This window comes from Myotis lucifugus, unplaced genomic scaffold (assembly GCF_000147115.1).
Source record: "Myotis lucifugus unplaced genomic scaffold, Myoluc2.0 scaffold_14, whole genome shotgun sequence".
Lineage (NCBI taxonomy): Eukaryota > Metazoa > Chordata > Mammalia > Chiroptera > Vespertilionidae > Myotis > Myotis lucifugus.
In genome coordinates, this window is record NW_005871062.1 from 11,493,265 (window position 1) to 11,510,552 (window position 17,288).

The 17,288-nt window shown below is 39.4% G+C and overlaps 1 protein-coding gene across 1 annotated transcript in view; it reads left to right on the top strand.

The window, feature by feature from the left end:
* Positions 1–17,288, top strand: part of MCCC1 (methylcrotonoyl-CoA carboxylase 1) — a 55,245-nt gene that overhangs the window by 9,941 nt on the left and 28,016 nt on the right. The window contains exons 3-8 of the mRNA XM_006084871.3: positions 2,000–2,136; positions 3,274–3,369; positions 7,710–7,831; positions 8,351–8,498; positions 8,586–8,707; positions 16,378–16,489. Of these exons, the coding sequence (XP_006084933.2) occupies positions 2,000–2,136; positions 3,274–3,369; positions 7,710–7,831; positions 8,351–8,498; positions 8,586–8,707; positions 16,378–16,489 (737 nt within the window). The remainder of the gene's footprint in view (positions 1–1,999; positions 2,137–3,273; positions 3,370–7,709; positions 7,832–8,350; positions 8,499–8,585; positions 8,708–16,377; positions 16,490–17,288) is intronic.

Consider the following 17,288-nt stretch of genomic DNA (forward strand, 5'->3'; position numbering starts at 1 on the left):
AAAATTTATAAAGAACTCATACAACTCAACATCAGAAAAACAAACAATCCTCTTAAAAAATGGGCAGAGGACCTGAATAGACACTGCTTCAGAGAGGACATACAGGTGTTTACTAGACATATGAAAAGATGCTCAATGTCATAAATTATCAGAGAATGTAAATTAAAAATAATGAATGTTACATCTGTCAGAATGGCTGTCATCGATAAATCCACAAACAAGTGTTGGGGAGGATGTTGAGAAAAGGGAATGCCCTCGTACAATGTTTGAATGCAAATCAGTGCAGCCCCTATGGAAAACTGTGGAGCTTCCTAAAAAAATGAAAAATAGAACTAAGTTATGACCCAGCAACTCCATTTCTGGTATATATCCAAAGAAACCCAAAATATTCATTTGAAAAGATATATGCACCTCTATGTTCATTGCAGCATTATTTACAATAGCCAAGATATGGAAGCAACCCAGCTATCCATGAGTAGACAAGTGGGTGAAGAAGAAGTGGTTAGATATATACAATGGAGTATTACTGGGCCATAAAAAAGAATGAAATATTACCATTTGCAACAACATGGATGGATCTAGAGGGTATTATGCTACATGAAATAAGTCCAACAGAGGAAAACAAATGTCAGGTAAAGAATCTAAAGAAAAAATAAAATAGAAACAGACTCATGGATGCATTGAACAAACTTATGGTTGCCAGATGGTGGGAGGTAGGCGCCGGGGTTGGAGGGCTTGGTGAAAAAGGTAAAAGGATTAAGAGGTCTGAATAAATTGGTAGTTACAAAATAGTCATGGGGATGTAAAGTGTAGCATAGGGAACATAGTCAATAATATTGTAATTAACTATGTATGGTGCCAGGTGATTACTGGAATTATCAGGGGATCACTTTGTAAATTATATAATTGTCTAACCATTATGCTGTACACCTGAAACTAATCTATATAATAAAAGGCTAAGCGACCGTTTCGGTGGAATGACCAGAACAACCGGTCACTATGATGCGCACTGACCACCAGGGGGCAGATGCTCAATGCAGGAGCTGCCCCCTGTTGGTCAGTGTGCTCCCACAGGAGGAGTGCCACTCAGCCAGAAGCCGGGCTCATGCCTGGCAAGCGCAGCTGCCACACTGTTGGGAGCCTCTCCCAACTCTGCAGCAGCACTACTGAGTGGTGAAAGCAGGTGCAGTGGGCTGTGATGAGTGTGCAAGTGACATGGCACCTGGCCCCGATTTGGGCTCCTCCCTGGCCACCTGCCGCTGGCGCACTGCTACATCCCCTGAGGGGTCCCGGACTGCCAGAGGGATGTCCGATTGACGGCTTAGGCCCAATCCTGGTGCCATTCTCTGTAGAAGGCAGTCAGTCTGAACAACTCAGTGACTCAGGGAACTCAGGGTGAGCCTGCCTCCGCGCTTGAGTCACCCACTCGATGGTGTTCGCAGGACAGACCATGGTGGCCCAGCCTGTGCACATGCAGCAGCTGCTGAAGCTCAAGCAGCAGGCTGTGCAGCAGCAGAAGGCCATCCAGCCACAAGCCGGCAGTCAGACATTCCCCTAGGGGTCCTAGACTGTGAGAGGGCACAGGCCAGGCTGAGGGACCCGCCCCCTGCCCCCCCAGTGCATGAATTTCATGCACCAGGCCTCTAGTATAAAATAATGTTGAATGTCAACTGTAATTGAAAAACAAAATTTTTAAAAGATTATTAACTATGATTTTTAAAGCTATTTTGATCTTTGGCATAACAAGCATCTTTTAATTTTATTTTAAGTTGAAAAATCTGAGTAATTTAAGAGTTTGTGTTAATAAGGATATCTTGAATTACAATGACAAGAAATGCACTGTCTAACATTAGTTAAAATGGTTATTTTAGGCTCTGCTTTGCTGATTTTACCAACATAAATATTTATCAGCTTGTTAATATCATAAAAATATTTATTTTGCCTTTTTATTCGTTGCTCCCCAGAAATATTTTTTGTATGATTTTTTATGGTGTTTTAGGATGCAACATTACCAAAGTCCTCATTGCCAACAGAGGAGAAATCGCCTGCAGGGTGATGCGAACAGCTAAAAAAATGGGTATACAGTCCGTGGCTGTTTACAGTGAGGCTGACAGGAACTCCATGCATGTGGATATGGTATGTTGCTAAAAACTGGAAATCAGATTTTGTAAGTGATCATATTTGTTAGTGTGTCAGTGTTTTAGTTCTTGACAGTTTGTATTTGCTAGTGTTAACAGTGTGCAGTAGGTAAGTTCAGCTGCTCACTAATAATTCCTTTTGGGGACATTTTCCAAATAAGTCACCAGTGGAACTAAACAGAATACTCTGTGATGTAGTTGATTTACAGGCCAGGTCCTGTCAATAGGATTGGTTAAAGCAGTTCACAGAAGGTGGCTGATGCACAGATCACACTTTAAGGGGCTCCTGTCCACATCCCTGATGTGCAAGGAAAAGGATCACGATTCTAGTTTTAGCAACTACTACTTACTGGCCAAGGGTCTTAGACAAGTCACTCAGTGTTTCAGAGACTTGGCTTAACTGGAAAATTATAACTACAGGGACCTTCCTCCCCCAAGGTTTGTAAGTGTTAGCAATTATAACTAGCTTTATCCCTTAGACAGAACCCAGGCCTGGGTGAATTCAGCTGTCGTCCTTCGTTACGTCCACAGCAAATCCCCAAGCACTGACAAGTCCACCGTGATGAGTTTTGCTTGGCCTTCCAGCTTTACGTAGTAGGCCCATGCAGCTTTCTAGCCACTGTTCTGTCTCATATTGTGAATGCCTGTTGCCACTTTCATTTTACTTTAGTGTGTGACATATATTATACATAAAAATCAAGTTTTGACATTCTCCTAATGCAAAAGATTTCAAAATGGATTATTTTTTAATATATTTTTATTGATTTCAGAGAAAGGAAGGGAAAGGGAGAGAGAAATAGAAACATCAATGATGAGAGAGAATCACTGATCGGCTGCCTCCTGCACACCCCCGACTGGGGATTGAGCCCACAACCTGGGCATGTGCCCTGACCAGGAATCGAACCATGACCTCCTGGTTCATAGGTCGATGCTCAACCACTGAGCCACACCGTCTGGGCCACAGTGGCTTATTTTTAATAGCATAGCTATGAGCTGGTACTTTTGTATTATTCTTGGGGAGCCAGCATTTCTATGTTTCTATTTCTATTTCTGCCTCTATTTCTATGTCCCTGAAGCAGTCCTATGTAGAGTACTAGGTCTGTGGTTTTCTAAACATATGCCATTTGTTAAACAGGCAGATGAAGCGCATTTCATTGGTCCTGCTCCCTCTCAGCAGAGCTACCTATCGATGGAGAAAATCATTCAAGTGGCCAAGATCTCTGCTGCACAGGTGAGGGTGATGAAGAGATATACAATACAAAAGTAAACGTGTTGCCCAATTTTCACAAAATTACTTATTATTTAGAGAATACATTTTCTATTTTTAGCCATTCCCAGTTTCTATCTTTCCTGTTAAAAACATTAATATGGAATGAACAAACCAAACAGGCTTGCAATTTTGTGAACCAACAGGGTGAATTGGCAGCTAAATATATGCCTGATGGGTAGGGAAAGTGCCCACTGGTGGTAGTAGTATTGCTAGTTTTTCTTTTTTAATCCATTCAGATGCCCAAGAATACTGTGGTTTGGATATAGTAAGCTATTCTTCTTAAGAGAAATTAAACTTCTTGAGGTCACTCCCAGAACGTGTGATTGAACTCGATATATTCACAAGTAGATAGCTGCTTTTCTTTTTAGTTTGAAGGGAGAGTATTTATCTAGCTCATCACACTTCTATCAATTTAATATCTGTTCAAAAGAAGGGAAGCTAGCAACACTTTGAAAATGAAATTAAGGAAACAGTTACAGTCAGAAATGGTATCATCAAAATCAAATAGTAACAAAGTTAGCAAAAGTAGTTCAAGACCAGAGTATTGAAGACTAAAACATTGCTGAGCAAAATTAAATGAGTCCTAAATAAGTAGGTAGATAAATCATTGGAAGACTCAATATTTGTTAAGATGTCAATTCTTTCCAAATTGACTGATAGATTCAATTCACTCTATATCAAAATCCCAACAGGCTACTTTATAGAAATTGACAAGCCTGTTCCTCAAATAGCTAAAGGCCTAGTATATAGTTAAAACAAGTTTGAAAAGACTAACAAATGTGTAGGGCATTTAACGAGGAATGCGGCCTGCCGGCCGCAAGTTTGACATGTTTGGTATAGGATTTAGACCCTCTATTTCAAAACTCATTATAAAACTACAGTAACCAACAGTGTGTTAACAGAAGGATAAATATACAGGTTAGTGGAACAGAATAGAAAGTTGCACATTTATGGTTAATTAATTTTTGAATAAAGGTAAAGTAATATAATAGGGGAAAGGTGGTTTTTTCAACAAATGGTGCTGGAACAATTGGCTATCTATATGCAAAAAGATGAACCTAAAGTCTAGTTCCTACACTCTTACCTTACACTTTTCATGAAAAACAAAAATAACTTGAAATGTAGCATATACCTAAATGAAAGACCTACAACTATAAAATTTCTGGAAGAGAACATAAGAGAAAATCTTGGAGAGGGTTCCAGTGGTTCTCAACCTTCCTAATGCCGCAACCCTTTACAGTTCCTCATGTTGTGGTGACCCCCAACCATAAAATTATTTTCGTTGCTACTTCATAACTGTAATGTTGCTACTGTTATGAATCGTAATGTAAATATCTGATATGCAGGACGGTCTTAGGCGACCCCTGTGAAAGGGTCGTTTGACCCCCAAAGGGGTCGCAACCCACAGGTTGAGAACCACTGTGTTAGGCAATAATTTCTTCAATATAATATCATAAGCAAGATTCATAAAAGGAAAAATTTATAAATAAACTTCACCAAAATTTAAAACTTTTGCTCTTCAAAAGAAACCATTAAGAACTTAAAAAATCAACCGTGGACTAGGAGAAAATATATGCATAACATATATTTGATAAAGAGTGGTATCCAGAGTTTTTGAGGAACACTTTACAACTCAAACAACCCAACTGAAGAAAATGGGCAAAGATTTGAATAGACACATCACCAAAGAAGATACACAAATGGCCAATAAGCCCAATAAAAGATACTCAATATCATTAGTCATTAGGGAAATTGACATTAAAACCACAGTTCTATCCCATTTCACACTCATTAGGATGTTATAAATATAAAAGACAGATAATCAGTTTTGGCAGGAATTTGGAGAAACTTGGAACCATCAGCTATTGCTGGTAGAAATGCAAAATAGGACAACTTCTTTAGAAAACTTAAAAATTTAAACATATACTTACCATATTTTGGCCCAACAGTTGCCCTCCTGAGCATTTATCCAAGAGAAACGAAAAATAGGCTTGTATGAATGTTCATAACAGCATTATTCATAATGGCCCCAAACTGGAAAAAAAATCTAAATGAAATCATGAACTAAATGTAGCATATCATAGTGGAATCAATTCTGTAAAAAGAAATAAACTACCGATGCAGACAATTAACAAGGATGAACCTCAAAAAATTACGCTAAGTGCCATGGCCAGTTTGACTCAGTGGCTAGAGCGTCGGCCTGCAGACTGAAGGGTCCTGGGTTCGATTCCAGTCAAGGGCACATGCCCGGGTTGCGGGCTTGATCCCCAATAGGGGGTGTGCAGGAGGCAGCTGATCAATGATTCTCTCTCATCATTGATGTTTCTCTCTCTTCCTCTCTTTTCCTCTCTGAAATCAATAAAAAAATATATTTAAAATGTTTCCCTCCCCCCCAAATTACACCAAGTTAAAGAAGTCAGACACATAAGACTATGTGTACTGTATGATTACATATCTAGGAAATTTCTTTTAAAAAAAAGTGAAACTATAGAGACAGCAGGTCAGTAAGTTGCTTGGTTCTAGAAGTAAGAATTAATTAGGTATGCACATGGGCACACAGGAACTTTTTTGAGTGAAAGAAGTGTTCTAAAACTGGATTGTAGTAATAGTTGCACAATTGTATAAATTTACTACATTCATGAAACTATAAATGGGTGAATGTTATATATGTAAATCATACCTAAAAAAGAAAAAGCTGTTTATAAACCAGGGAGGACGGAGTGTAGATCTTTTTCAGTGTGCCTAGCATAAGTAACATTTGACCATTTCATAGGAAATGTCTGAAATTGAGCATTGGTTTGAAAGAAACAAAATTCCAAACTGACATCAAAATGTGACGTGTCGCATTTTATTCAGTATTTAGCATTTTGTTGTTTGCCATCAGTAAGATAGGGGTTTTTCTATTCACATGAGTTTCCCAGACATTGGAAGCTAACTGCTTTAATGTTGAAATGTCCTTTAAGCGCAACTATTTTGAAATAGGGTTGGCAGAGCTTTCTTTTAATATTCAGTTGGTTATAATTATTATTTTAGAAGAGCAAATGTCCTGAGGGCTACTGAAGTGGGAGACCGAGTTGCTTCATCCCTCACTAAACAATCTGAGCTGCAACTGTTTGCTTCCCTGTCTTCCCTCTTTGCTGTTGGCATGTTTGCCCTAAGAAAACACACTGTTCTTGGGTCACCGATTGTCCCCTTTGGTGAGCGAGAAAGCCAGATACATAAATTTGTTAAAACTCTGAGGAACTTGCAAGTAACTAGGCAAAAGTCTGAGGTAGTCCTCTTTCACTAAAGTATATACAGGCTTTATTTAGCATATGACTTTTTGTTTGCTTCTTAGTTATCTTTTTAGAGAGGTGACATGGGCACATAGTAACCTGAAGATAGATGGGGTGTGATTGTGGTAGTGTGTTCGTCTCAGCTTGTGGGTTCCACAGTTTCAGTTCTAAGCCAGCTCTATATGAAGGCAGAGTCAAGAAATCCCCATTACCTTTACTCCTATTTATCCTCCTTGACATTCTACCCTAAAAGCAGTATTATTATAAATTAAAATACAGATTCCTCTGATCCATCCATTCCACTTGTAGATTTATACTTATAAGAACTTAAAGCAGGGACTCAGAGAGATATGGGCACATCAATGTGTATAGCAGCTTTATTCATAATAGCCAGAAGGTGGAAACAATCCTCATCCATCAACAGGTGAGTGGTAAACAAAGTGTCGAATATATACATACAGGGACTATTATTCAGCCTTAAAAAAGGAATGAAATTCTGATTCATGCTACTACATGGATGAACCTGGGAAACATTCTGCTCCGTGAGATAAGCCAGACACAAAAGGGTAAGTTTGTACAATTCCACTTATATCAGGTTCCTACAATAAACAAGGTCATAGAGAGGGAAAGTGAAATTTGTGAGACGGAACATTACCAGGCAGTGGGGAGTTAGTGTTTAATGGCACAGAGTTTCTGTGTGGGGTGATGACGGCGTTCTGGAGATGGTTGGTGGTAATGGTTGCCCAGCCTGGTGCATGTGCTTAATGCCACTGAATTGTGCACGTCAACGTGGTTAAAATAGAGGTTTATCTCATGTATTTATTACCACAATAAAAAAAAATACAGATTCTTCTGGTTCAGAACTTCAGTGTGAGTGTTTCAGATGTCTGCTTGGAAACAGGCTTTGATAGCGTAGTGTAGGCATCACCAGCACAGGGAGGCCTCCCCACAGGAAAGTGATGCCGCCTGCAACCCACTTTGCCAGTGGTGTGCTGGTAAATTTGTCTTTTCATTTCTCGCTTCTAGGCTATCCATCCTGGGTACGGTTTTCTTTCAGAAAACATGGAATTTGCTGAACTATGTAAGCAAGAAGGAATTATTTTTATAGGTCCTCCCTCGTCTGCAATTAGGGACATGGGTATAAAGAGGTATGAGTGTATATTTTTTAAATAAGATCAATTGAAATGGTTTATTTTACCTATAATAGACATGCTAATAATACACTTTTGTTGTCTTAGGCATAAGTTGTTTATCTGCCACTTCAGAAAAATACTCAGCTAATTAGTATTTCTAATCAACATGCTAATTCTTTCGGGGGGATAAAAACAAGGTAGGATGAGTTACCACATGAAAAATTGGATTGAGGGAAATCAACAGATATTTTCATATTTGCATTAATATTTGTTATCTCAGACTATAGTTTTTTCTTTATCTATGGGATGTTTTCTTTGAAAAGTTCCATTATAATACAGATGATGTATTATAGAATTATACACCTGAAACCTATAAAATTTTATTAACTGATATCACCCCAATAAATTCAATAAAAAAGAAAAAGTTAAACATAAAATGAAAAGCTCCATTATATTTTGTAGACTGGTCTGTATTTGTTTCTCTTGTATGAAATTTCATAGAATTTGGGTATCTTGGGCTTTTTTATTGTAAAGTACATCCAAATCCATAATGGCTGCTGCTGGAGTGCCTGTTGTGGAAGGTTATCACGGTGAGGACCAGACAGACCAGTGCCTCAGAGAGCATGCTGGGAGGATCGGCTACCCCGTCATGATCAAAGCCGTCCGTGGTGGAGGAGGAAAAGTAAGACTGTGCGTGCTCATGTTTTCCATTTCCGGCTACTCTCCTTTGTTTTATTTATGTTGTCGTCAAATCTACCTTTCACCTTAGGGTATGAGGATCGCTAGATCGGAAAAAGAATTTCAAGAACAGTTGGAATCAGCCCGGAGGGAAGCGAAGAAGTCTTTCAATGATGACGCTATGCTGATTGAGAAGTTTGTGGACACTCCAAGGTGGGGTTAGCTTTTTTATTTTCTGACTCAGATTTTTTAAATTATAAAAAATGCACACACATTATATAAAATACAAAGTTCTAGTAGGACATAAGTACATACATTCCCCAATCCCACCCCTGATGTACCCACTATAATGTTATGGTATGCATACTTCCAGGCATTTTCTATGTGAATAGATACATTTATACATATACAAACAGAATACAACATACATACAGAACAGTGAATCAAGTCTTATATAATATTGCATGTTAATATTATATCAGAGATCTTTCCATGTTCGTAAATATAGATCTCATTCTTTTTGTTGACCTTAATATTGGTTCCATAATATTGAGATGTCGTTAATTCATTCAATCCATTACTTTTTGTTGTAACTTAAGGTCTTTTTAAAATAAAAAAATTCCTGTAAGAAATTATGCTATATTGTCATGGCTGGTTTTGCTCAGTGGTTAGAGTGTCGGCCTGTAGACCCAATGGTCCGGGTTCAATTCCCGGTCAAGGGCATGTACCTAGGTTGCAGGCCAGATCCTGGCCCGGTCAGGGCGTGTGCAGGAGGCAACCGATTGATGTCTCTATCACATCGATGTTTCTCTCTCCCCCCCTCCCTCCCTTCCACTCTCTCTAAAAATCAATGGGGGAAAAATATCCTTGGGTGAGGATTAACCAATGTGTTTCAAGAGCACACTAGCACAATCACACCTCATCTATCTTTAGGTTCCTATGTGCCCAAGTCACCTTTCTAAAAACAAAAACAAAAAAGAAATTAAGCTATATTTTACAGAACTCTGTAAGCATCAGTTGAGATGTTCAGAAAATGGAAATAGTTACCCAATTGAATTATAATTGTAAGTGAATGTGTTAACAAATAATACTAACAGCTCACACTTTTATTGCACTCACCATATGCTGGGTCCTAAATATTTTACATATACTAACTAATCTTGCTGTCCAAATTCTAATTCTTGCAAGAACCCCTTTAGATGGGTAGTATTCCCATTTTGCAGGTGAGGATACTGAGCAACAGAATAGTCACATCAGATAACTTGCCTGAGGTCTCCCAGCTAAGATGTGGTGGAGCTTGGATTTCAACCCAGGCAGTTTGACTCTAAAATTCACACTCTAAGCCACTGCACTAAACTGCTACTCCAGGTACCACAATAACAAATGCCGTGTAAATATCTAATTTTTATTTTCTGGAGTTTTCTTTTTATGCCTATTGCTTAAAATAAGGTACTGAGTATAAAAGCTTCCTGTTTCATAGACTTTTTGGTCATTTATATAGCTACAGATGTAGATATAGTTATCCTGTATGTCCAGTGACCTGATAAAGACCAGAGAGGGATTTACCTTGAAGGTAATGAGCTGAAGCTTCCCTTGCATGAACCTCTTCCAAGTTCCAGTACCTAATTGTGTCTTCTTTTTAAAGAGGGCCCCCAAATAGTTTTTGTTTCAGACCATACAAGCTTAGAACTGTCCCTGAACATGGCACAGTAAATTAAATTCCTTTAGAGTTTGTTAAAAAAAAAGAAAAGTCAACCTTAAAATCGGCCAGTTGATTAGGAGCACATAACATAATGCCGCCTGCTAGTGGGAAGCCAGGAAAAGACAGAGGAGAATCTAAGATAAACCAGAACTCCCTCCTACAGCATCTTTCCAGAAGAACAGGCCGACTCTCCAAGGAGCATACTCTGGAGTTAGATTGCTGTGGACACATCAGCTAGCTGCTAGCTATTTCAGTGACTGTAACTCCATGCTCCAACATTTTTTGAAGCTGTGAATTCTTTCCTTGTGAAATGTTAGCTACATATTACTTCACATTGTAATTTATTCCTCCAATAGCTGGGAAACTCCTGGGAATCAAGGACCTGCTAGTATATTTCTTTTTCATTTTCCCCTATATATTACTACCTGGCATACTACTTTCTTCATGATAGGCATCAATAATATTTCTTTAAATATAGAAGTAATGTGAATACATTACAAATTTTTGGAAAATACAGGAGTTGGAAAACAAAGTCACTTATAATCTCGTTCTCTAAGTATATTAATATTTCTATATATTTCTGTGCCATATTTTCTAGTAATAATATTTTAATATCATGATAATTGTACTGAATGTAGTATGTCATATCCTGCTAAATAGCTACCTGTGGAATTTTTTTTTAAATATATTTTATTGATTTTTTACAGAGAGGAAGGGAGAGAGATAGTGAGTTAGAAACATCTCCTACTGGGGATATGCCCGCAACCCAGGTACATGCCCTTGACCGGAATCGAACCTGGGACCTTTCAGTCCGCAGGCCGACACTCTATCCACTGAGCCAAACCGGTTTCAGCGCTACCTGTTGAATTAATGGAGTGTGAGAAAATTGTCAAGATGATGCTGGCAACTGAGAAAAGTACATACAAGATGTTTTCTAGATCTGATCAGTTACTGTGTTTATCTGAAAGGCTGGGACAGAAAATGGTCTTCAAAGTGTACTATTTGGAGGGTAATAAGAGAACCCGGATTCCGTCCTCACTTTATAGTCAATAAATAATCTATGTGAATTTAAAATGTCACTAGGAAAATAACAACTTTAGAACTTTTAGAAAATATCAAAGCATTCCTAATAGAATCCAGCTGTGTCCACCTACCAGCATCTAGCCAGACCCCCAGTGGCTGGCTGGAGCGGCTAGGACTGGTTCTGAGATGGTGCTCCAGATCCTCTACGTTATGGTAAGCAGCAGAAAAGATGAGTCAGCAAAAGGCAAAGGACACAAGTGACTTGGTGATTACAGAATCAAAACGGAAAACACAGATCCTCAGTGATCTTCCTTTGCACGTAGCCAAGTTTTGAGACCTCAGAATAAAAACTGTGTTGTGTTCTGCTCTTGGTGTGGCCCCAGCACGTTCCTTCCTGAACCTGGAGCCCCTGCTACAGTGCTGTCCTCTCTGGAACAGCTGAAAGATAAGGGAGGGTCTGGAGAAGGTAGACTTTTATCATTGTGATTTGAAAATCAGGTTGTTCAGCTTCAGCATGGGAAGAGCTTGGAAGCTGTTACATTTGAAGAGCAAGTAGAAAGCTGGACAGAATGAAAGTCAGTGACTTAGAGCCAGAAGAGAACTGAGGGCACAGGGAAGCCACCCCGAAGTCTGGGCAGGCATGTGAGTACCACGAAGCAGAGTCAGGATCCGCCTGCCGGCAGCAGAAGCCGCTGGAGCCGAGAACTTACAGGGACACTGAAATGGGAATTTTGACAAATTGCTGGAGGTTGATTGTGGATGAGCTTGATAGTGAGAAAATCCTTAAGCCCCAGTGTTAGGGTGGCCTCCCAACTTTTCATTCGTTTTATTGCCAGGAATCCCACCAAGTTCTCACAGTGAAAATCTAAGCAACATTTCTTAAAATTTGGGGTTTGGGGGTAGAAAAGTAACCTTCTGAAATAGGCCCAGAGCAGTCTATTCTCAGAAACCAAGGCCAACACTCCCAGGGAAACTGCCAGACCCCTTTCTGTCCTGGGGGAAGGGCAGCCGGCCAAGTCTAACCTCTAACCTGCCCACTGTACCTAAGGGTGAAAAGTGTGAGGAAACACTGCTGAGGCACAGGGTCAGGCCAACTGAAACTGAGATTTAATCATAAGATCATAGAGTGTTTTCCCTGCCCTACACCCTGCCATGTCACCAGGGCTCCCGTGTAATCACAGAGGGTTCCAACTGAAAGAAGTGCAGGACGCAGACTCTGTCCAGAAAGCAGTTCTTGTTGAAGCCCCAAGACAACAGGAGAAAGAAAAGTAAACCAAGGACATTGGAGGAAAGTGAAGGCTCTGGCACCGACAGCTGCTGCAAACATTAAACACAACATGCCTCCAAACTGATTAACATTAAACATTGAAGGTCTGTACCTCAGTTCCTGGTATGGGATACATCACATCTGGTTTCCTCCCTCCCTCCCTTCCTCCCTTTCTTCCTTGTTGGGGTCCAACCCCAGCAGGTTCAGGGGTCCCCAAAGGTGTGGACGGAGTCGGCGAAGAAGGAATGACACGGAGACAACCTTCAGTTGATCAGCAGCCTAGACAGGATCTCTAGCCAGGATCTGTAGCCAGGTTCTGGTCAGGATCTCCAGCCAAGTTCTGGTCAGGATCTCCAACCAAGTTCTGGTGCCATGTTCTCTCGCTAGGTTCTCCAGCTTCTTTAGCCAGGTTCTATCCAGGTTCTCCTGCCATGTTCTGTCTAGGTTCTCCAGCCAAGTTCTGTAGCCAGGTTCTGTCTGCCATGTTCTGTCTAGGTTCTCCAGCCAAGTTCTGTAGCCAGGTCCTGTCCAGGATCTTTTGCCATGTTCTCTCCCTAGGTTCTCTCTCTAGGTTCTGTCTTTAGGTTCTGTTTCTAGGTTCTGTCTTTTGTTGTCTTGTTACATCTGTATTTATGCCAGTTGATTTTAATCCTGTCAATTTCTATTCCAAAGGTTAGGGTGTTTCTTATCTCCATTCCAGGGAGTAAAGATTATGTAGCTTAAGCGTGATTGTAGTTAAAGTGATTAACTACCCGCCTGGCACTTAGTTAAGGGATTTTATTCCCTCCCTAACTTCAGGGGAAAATCCCTACCTGGGGAAACAACCTTTCTCAGAGAGGTGACCTTGGTTAAAACACATAGCGCCAAGAAGGGGAGCAAACATATTAAGAACAGTATGCCATATACGCCAGATCCCTTGAAACATATGCTGTGCAGATGTTTCTTCCCTGCAACGACTGTGTCAAGCAGCAAGGATGGACCGGCTCCCGGCACTCCCTCCTTCCTTTCCTTCCTTTCCTTTTTTGTCTATTTATTTTAATTGATTTTAAAGAGAGGAGGGGAGAAACATCCATGTGAGAGAGAAACATTGATTGGTTGCCTCCTACACACATCTTGACTAGGAATGGAACTACACCCTGGATATGTGTCCTGACCGGGAATCAAGCACACCACCTTTTGGAGTGTATTGTACAATGCTTCCACCAATTGAGCCACACCAGCCAGGGCCATCACATCTGGATTTTTTTTTTAAAAATTCCAAGCCTTAAAGGTAAAAAAAAAAAAAAAAAGCACAATTTGAAGTACAAGGCAAGTATCAGAACTAGACTGAGATGTGACACAGATTTTGGGATTATCTATGGAATTTAAAGTAAGTGGTTAATATGTTAAGTGCTCTAATGGAGCAAGTAAACATGCAAGAACAGAGGGTAATGTAAACAAAGAGATAGAAATTTAAGAAAAAATCAAATGAAAATGCTAGAAATAAAGAACATCATAACAAAGGAAGAATGCATTTGATGGACTAATCAGTAAACTAGACACAGCTGGAGAAAGAATCAGTGACCTTGAACGTATGTCAACTTCCCAAACAAATACAAAGAGAAGTGAGAATGAAAACAAACAAATACAACATAACTGAACTATCTAAGAACTGCAGAACAACTTTTAAAAGTGTAACGTGCTTATTTGAATACAAGAAGAAAGAAAGGAATGGGAGAACTATTTCAAAGTAATAATGGCCAAAGTGTTCCCCAAATTAATGACAGGCACCACACTACAGAACCAGGAAGCTCAGAGGACATCAAAGAGGATAACTGTCAGAGAAATTTTAAAATTATATTCAAACATAAGAAAACAAAGACAAATAGGACATCTTGGAAAAAACCAGAGGGGCGAAACTTCCTGTAGCACATCAGACATCTCACAGAAACCATGCAAGCAAGAATCAAGTGGAGTGGAATCTATATAAAATGTTGAAAGGAAAAAACATAAACCTAGAATTCTATATGCAATGAAATTACCCTCAGACATGCAGGAGGAATAAACATGTCCTCAGACAAAATTTGAGGGAATTTGTCACCGGTAGACTTGCCTTGCAAGTAACAATAACAGAAGTTCTTCAAAGAAAAGGAAAATGGTACAGATTAGAAACTCAGATCTAATAAAGGAAGAATATTAGACAAGGACCTCACAGTTAACAATTTGTTCAAAATAATAATAAGAAGAAGAGTGTATTTGGTGATGTTAGCTTAAGGATAAATAAAAAGAGGAGGAAAGGTCAAGAAGGCAAATCCAAAAGGAAGAAATCAACTTCTATTGTGTTGGACAGGTAGGAAGATTTCCGAATGGCCCATCCAGTGGAACTGATAAATCAAGAAAATTAATTTTCCCAAGTGGTTTAATGAAGTATTTTATGGAATGAACAGAAAGGAACAGCTCTGAGCCACTGCTAAACAGAACATTTACGAGACTTCTTGTTTTTTTTGTGTGTTTTTTTTTTAAGATTTTTTTTTTTTTTTTTAGAGAGTGAGAAAGGAAGAGGGAGAGAGAGAAACATGGATGTTCGAGTGAAGCATCAATTGGGTGCCTCCTGCACACTCCTTACGGGGACCGAGCCTGTAACCTGGGGATGTGCCCTCACTGGGAATTAATCCAGCCAACTGAGCCACATGGCCAGAACTGACTTCCTGGTTTATTTGTTTTGTTATTTTTCTTTATTGTTGACAGTATTGCAGATGTCCCTCCCTTTTCCCCCTATTGCCCCTCTTCACCGCCCCTCCCCACCCCCCACCCCCACACACCCCCCCTCCACCCCCGGGCCTTCACAGCTCTATTGTTTGTGTCCCTGGGCACACATATATGCATATAAGTTTTTTGGTTAATCTCTCCATGCCCTCCTCCCCACTTCTCTGACTTCCTGGGTTTTTTAAAAAATTTTCTTCTAGGTTTGACAGTTTTTGTTTTAACTAGTCAATGGGGAAAACATTTGCTGATCACTCGTTTCTGTGTTATGGTGGTGTATATGTGAGGTGAACTACAGTATGAACATATCACAATAAGCCTACTGAGAAGAATGCTTTCTTGTATTCACCAGATGGTCTGTGTTAGCCTTGTTTTCATAAGTGTTATGTGTGGTTACTCTTAATATGATTTCTCGTAATTTTGCTATTTTTATACTCAACATTTAAGTGCCTTTTTGTTTTTTTATGACTTAATGTTAGTATAGTCTTAAAAACTAATGAGCCATATTAATTTATTTCTTAACATTTAAATTTTCAATCTGTCATAGTTTAAAAAATCAGACTGTAAGAGTTGATTTTAAAAAAAATATCCTGATCATAAAAAAGTTTTCATTGGATTTTTGAGGATATATGAAATAAGAGTATAACTTATAATTATTAATTAGTCAGCTTTACCAGTATTTGCCTTAACAGTTTGCACTTTTTGTACCTTGTCCCACTCTGAGGTCATAAATATAGGGTGTCCCCCCAAAAATGTATACACACACTTTATATAATTATAAAGGCAGTGTTTATTTAAGTACATTTCACTTTAAAAATTGAGCTATCAGCTCTTAAAGTGTATATACATTTTTCTGGGACACCCTATAATAATCTCTTGTGTTTTCTGTCTTTTCTTATTTCCCAGTTATTTCTTTTTTTTTCTTTAATGTTCATCCAGTAAATGGAAAGTTTTTCATTGGGTGTTTATAAGGTTTACTGTAGTTCTGTTTCTAAATTCATATTCTCTGTTTTGAGGTAAAAATATCCCATCATGTGTAAAATAAAAATAGAGGAATCCTGGTCACCTTGGACAATAGTCTGGCTTGTGGAATGTGATATTTTTTATCCTTAGGAAAGTATGTTAACGTGAGTGTTTGCTTTTAAATAGGCATGTAGAAGTCCAGGTGTTTGGTGATCACCATGGCAATGCTGTGTACTTGTTTGAGAGAGACTGTAGTGTCCAGAGGAGGCATCAGAAGATCATTGAGGAAGCCCCAGGGGTAAGGACCTTGTAAAGAAAATTGTAATCTTCTCTGTAATGGAAACACTAGTCACTCTGATTTTCATATCAGAAATCTGTGAAGCTAGTGTCTCCCCCAAAGTCCTGCTGGACAGCTGCTTCTAAGTAGTAGTATAAGGGATAAGGCCCCCTCTCTCCACCCTTCCCCCCCACCCCCCCCGGGATGGAGCCTGCAACCCAGGCATGTGCCCTGACCAGGAATCAAACCAGTGACCTCTTGGTTCATGGGTCGATGCTCAACCACTGAGCCACACCATCCGGGCGTGGTTTTACTTATTTTTGGATTTACATTTCTTTACAGCCTGCTACTGCCACGGGCTTCTTTTCTTGTTCAGGGTTATATACAGTAGTCCCCCCTTATCTAGAGCTTCAGTTACCCATGGTCAATTGTGGTTTGAAAATATTGTCAGAAATTCCAAAACTATAATAAAATTCCTGAAAATTTATAAGTTTTAAATTGTACACCATTCTGCGTAGTGTGATGAAATCTTATGCCATCCCACCCGGGATGTGAATCACCCCTTTGTCCAGTGTATCCACGTTGTATAGGCTAACCCGCCTGTTAGCCACTTGGTATTTGTCTTAGCTATCAGATCGACTATCACATTACATGCTTGTGTTCAAGTAACCCTTATTTTACTTAATAATAGCTCCAAAGTGCAAGAGTAATGATGCTGACAATTTAGATATGTCAAAGAGAAGCTGTGATTGCTTCCTTTAAGTTAAAAGGTCTGTATGTATACGAAAAACATACATAGGGTTTGGTACTCTCTGTGGTT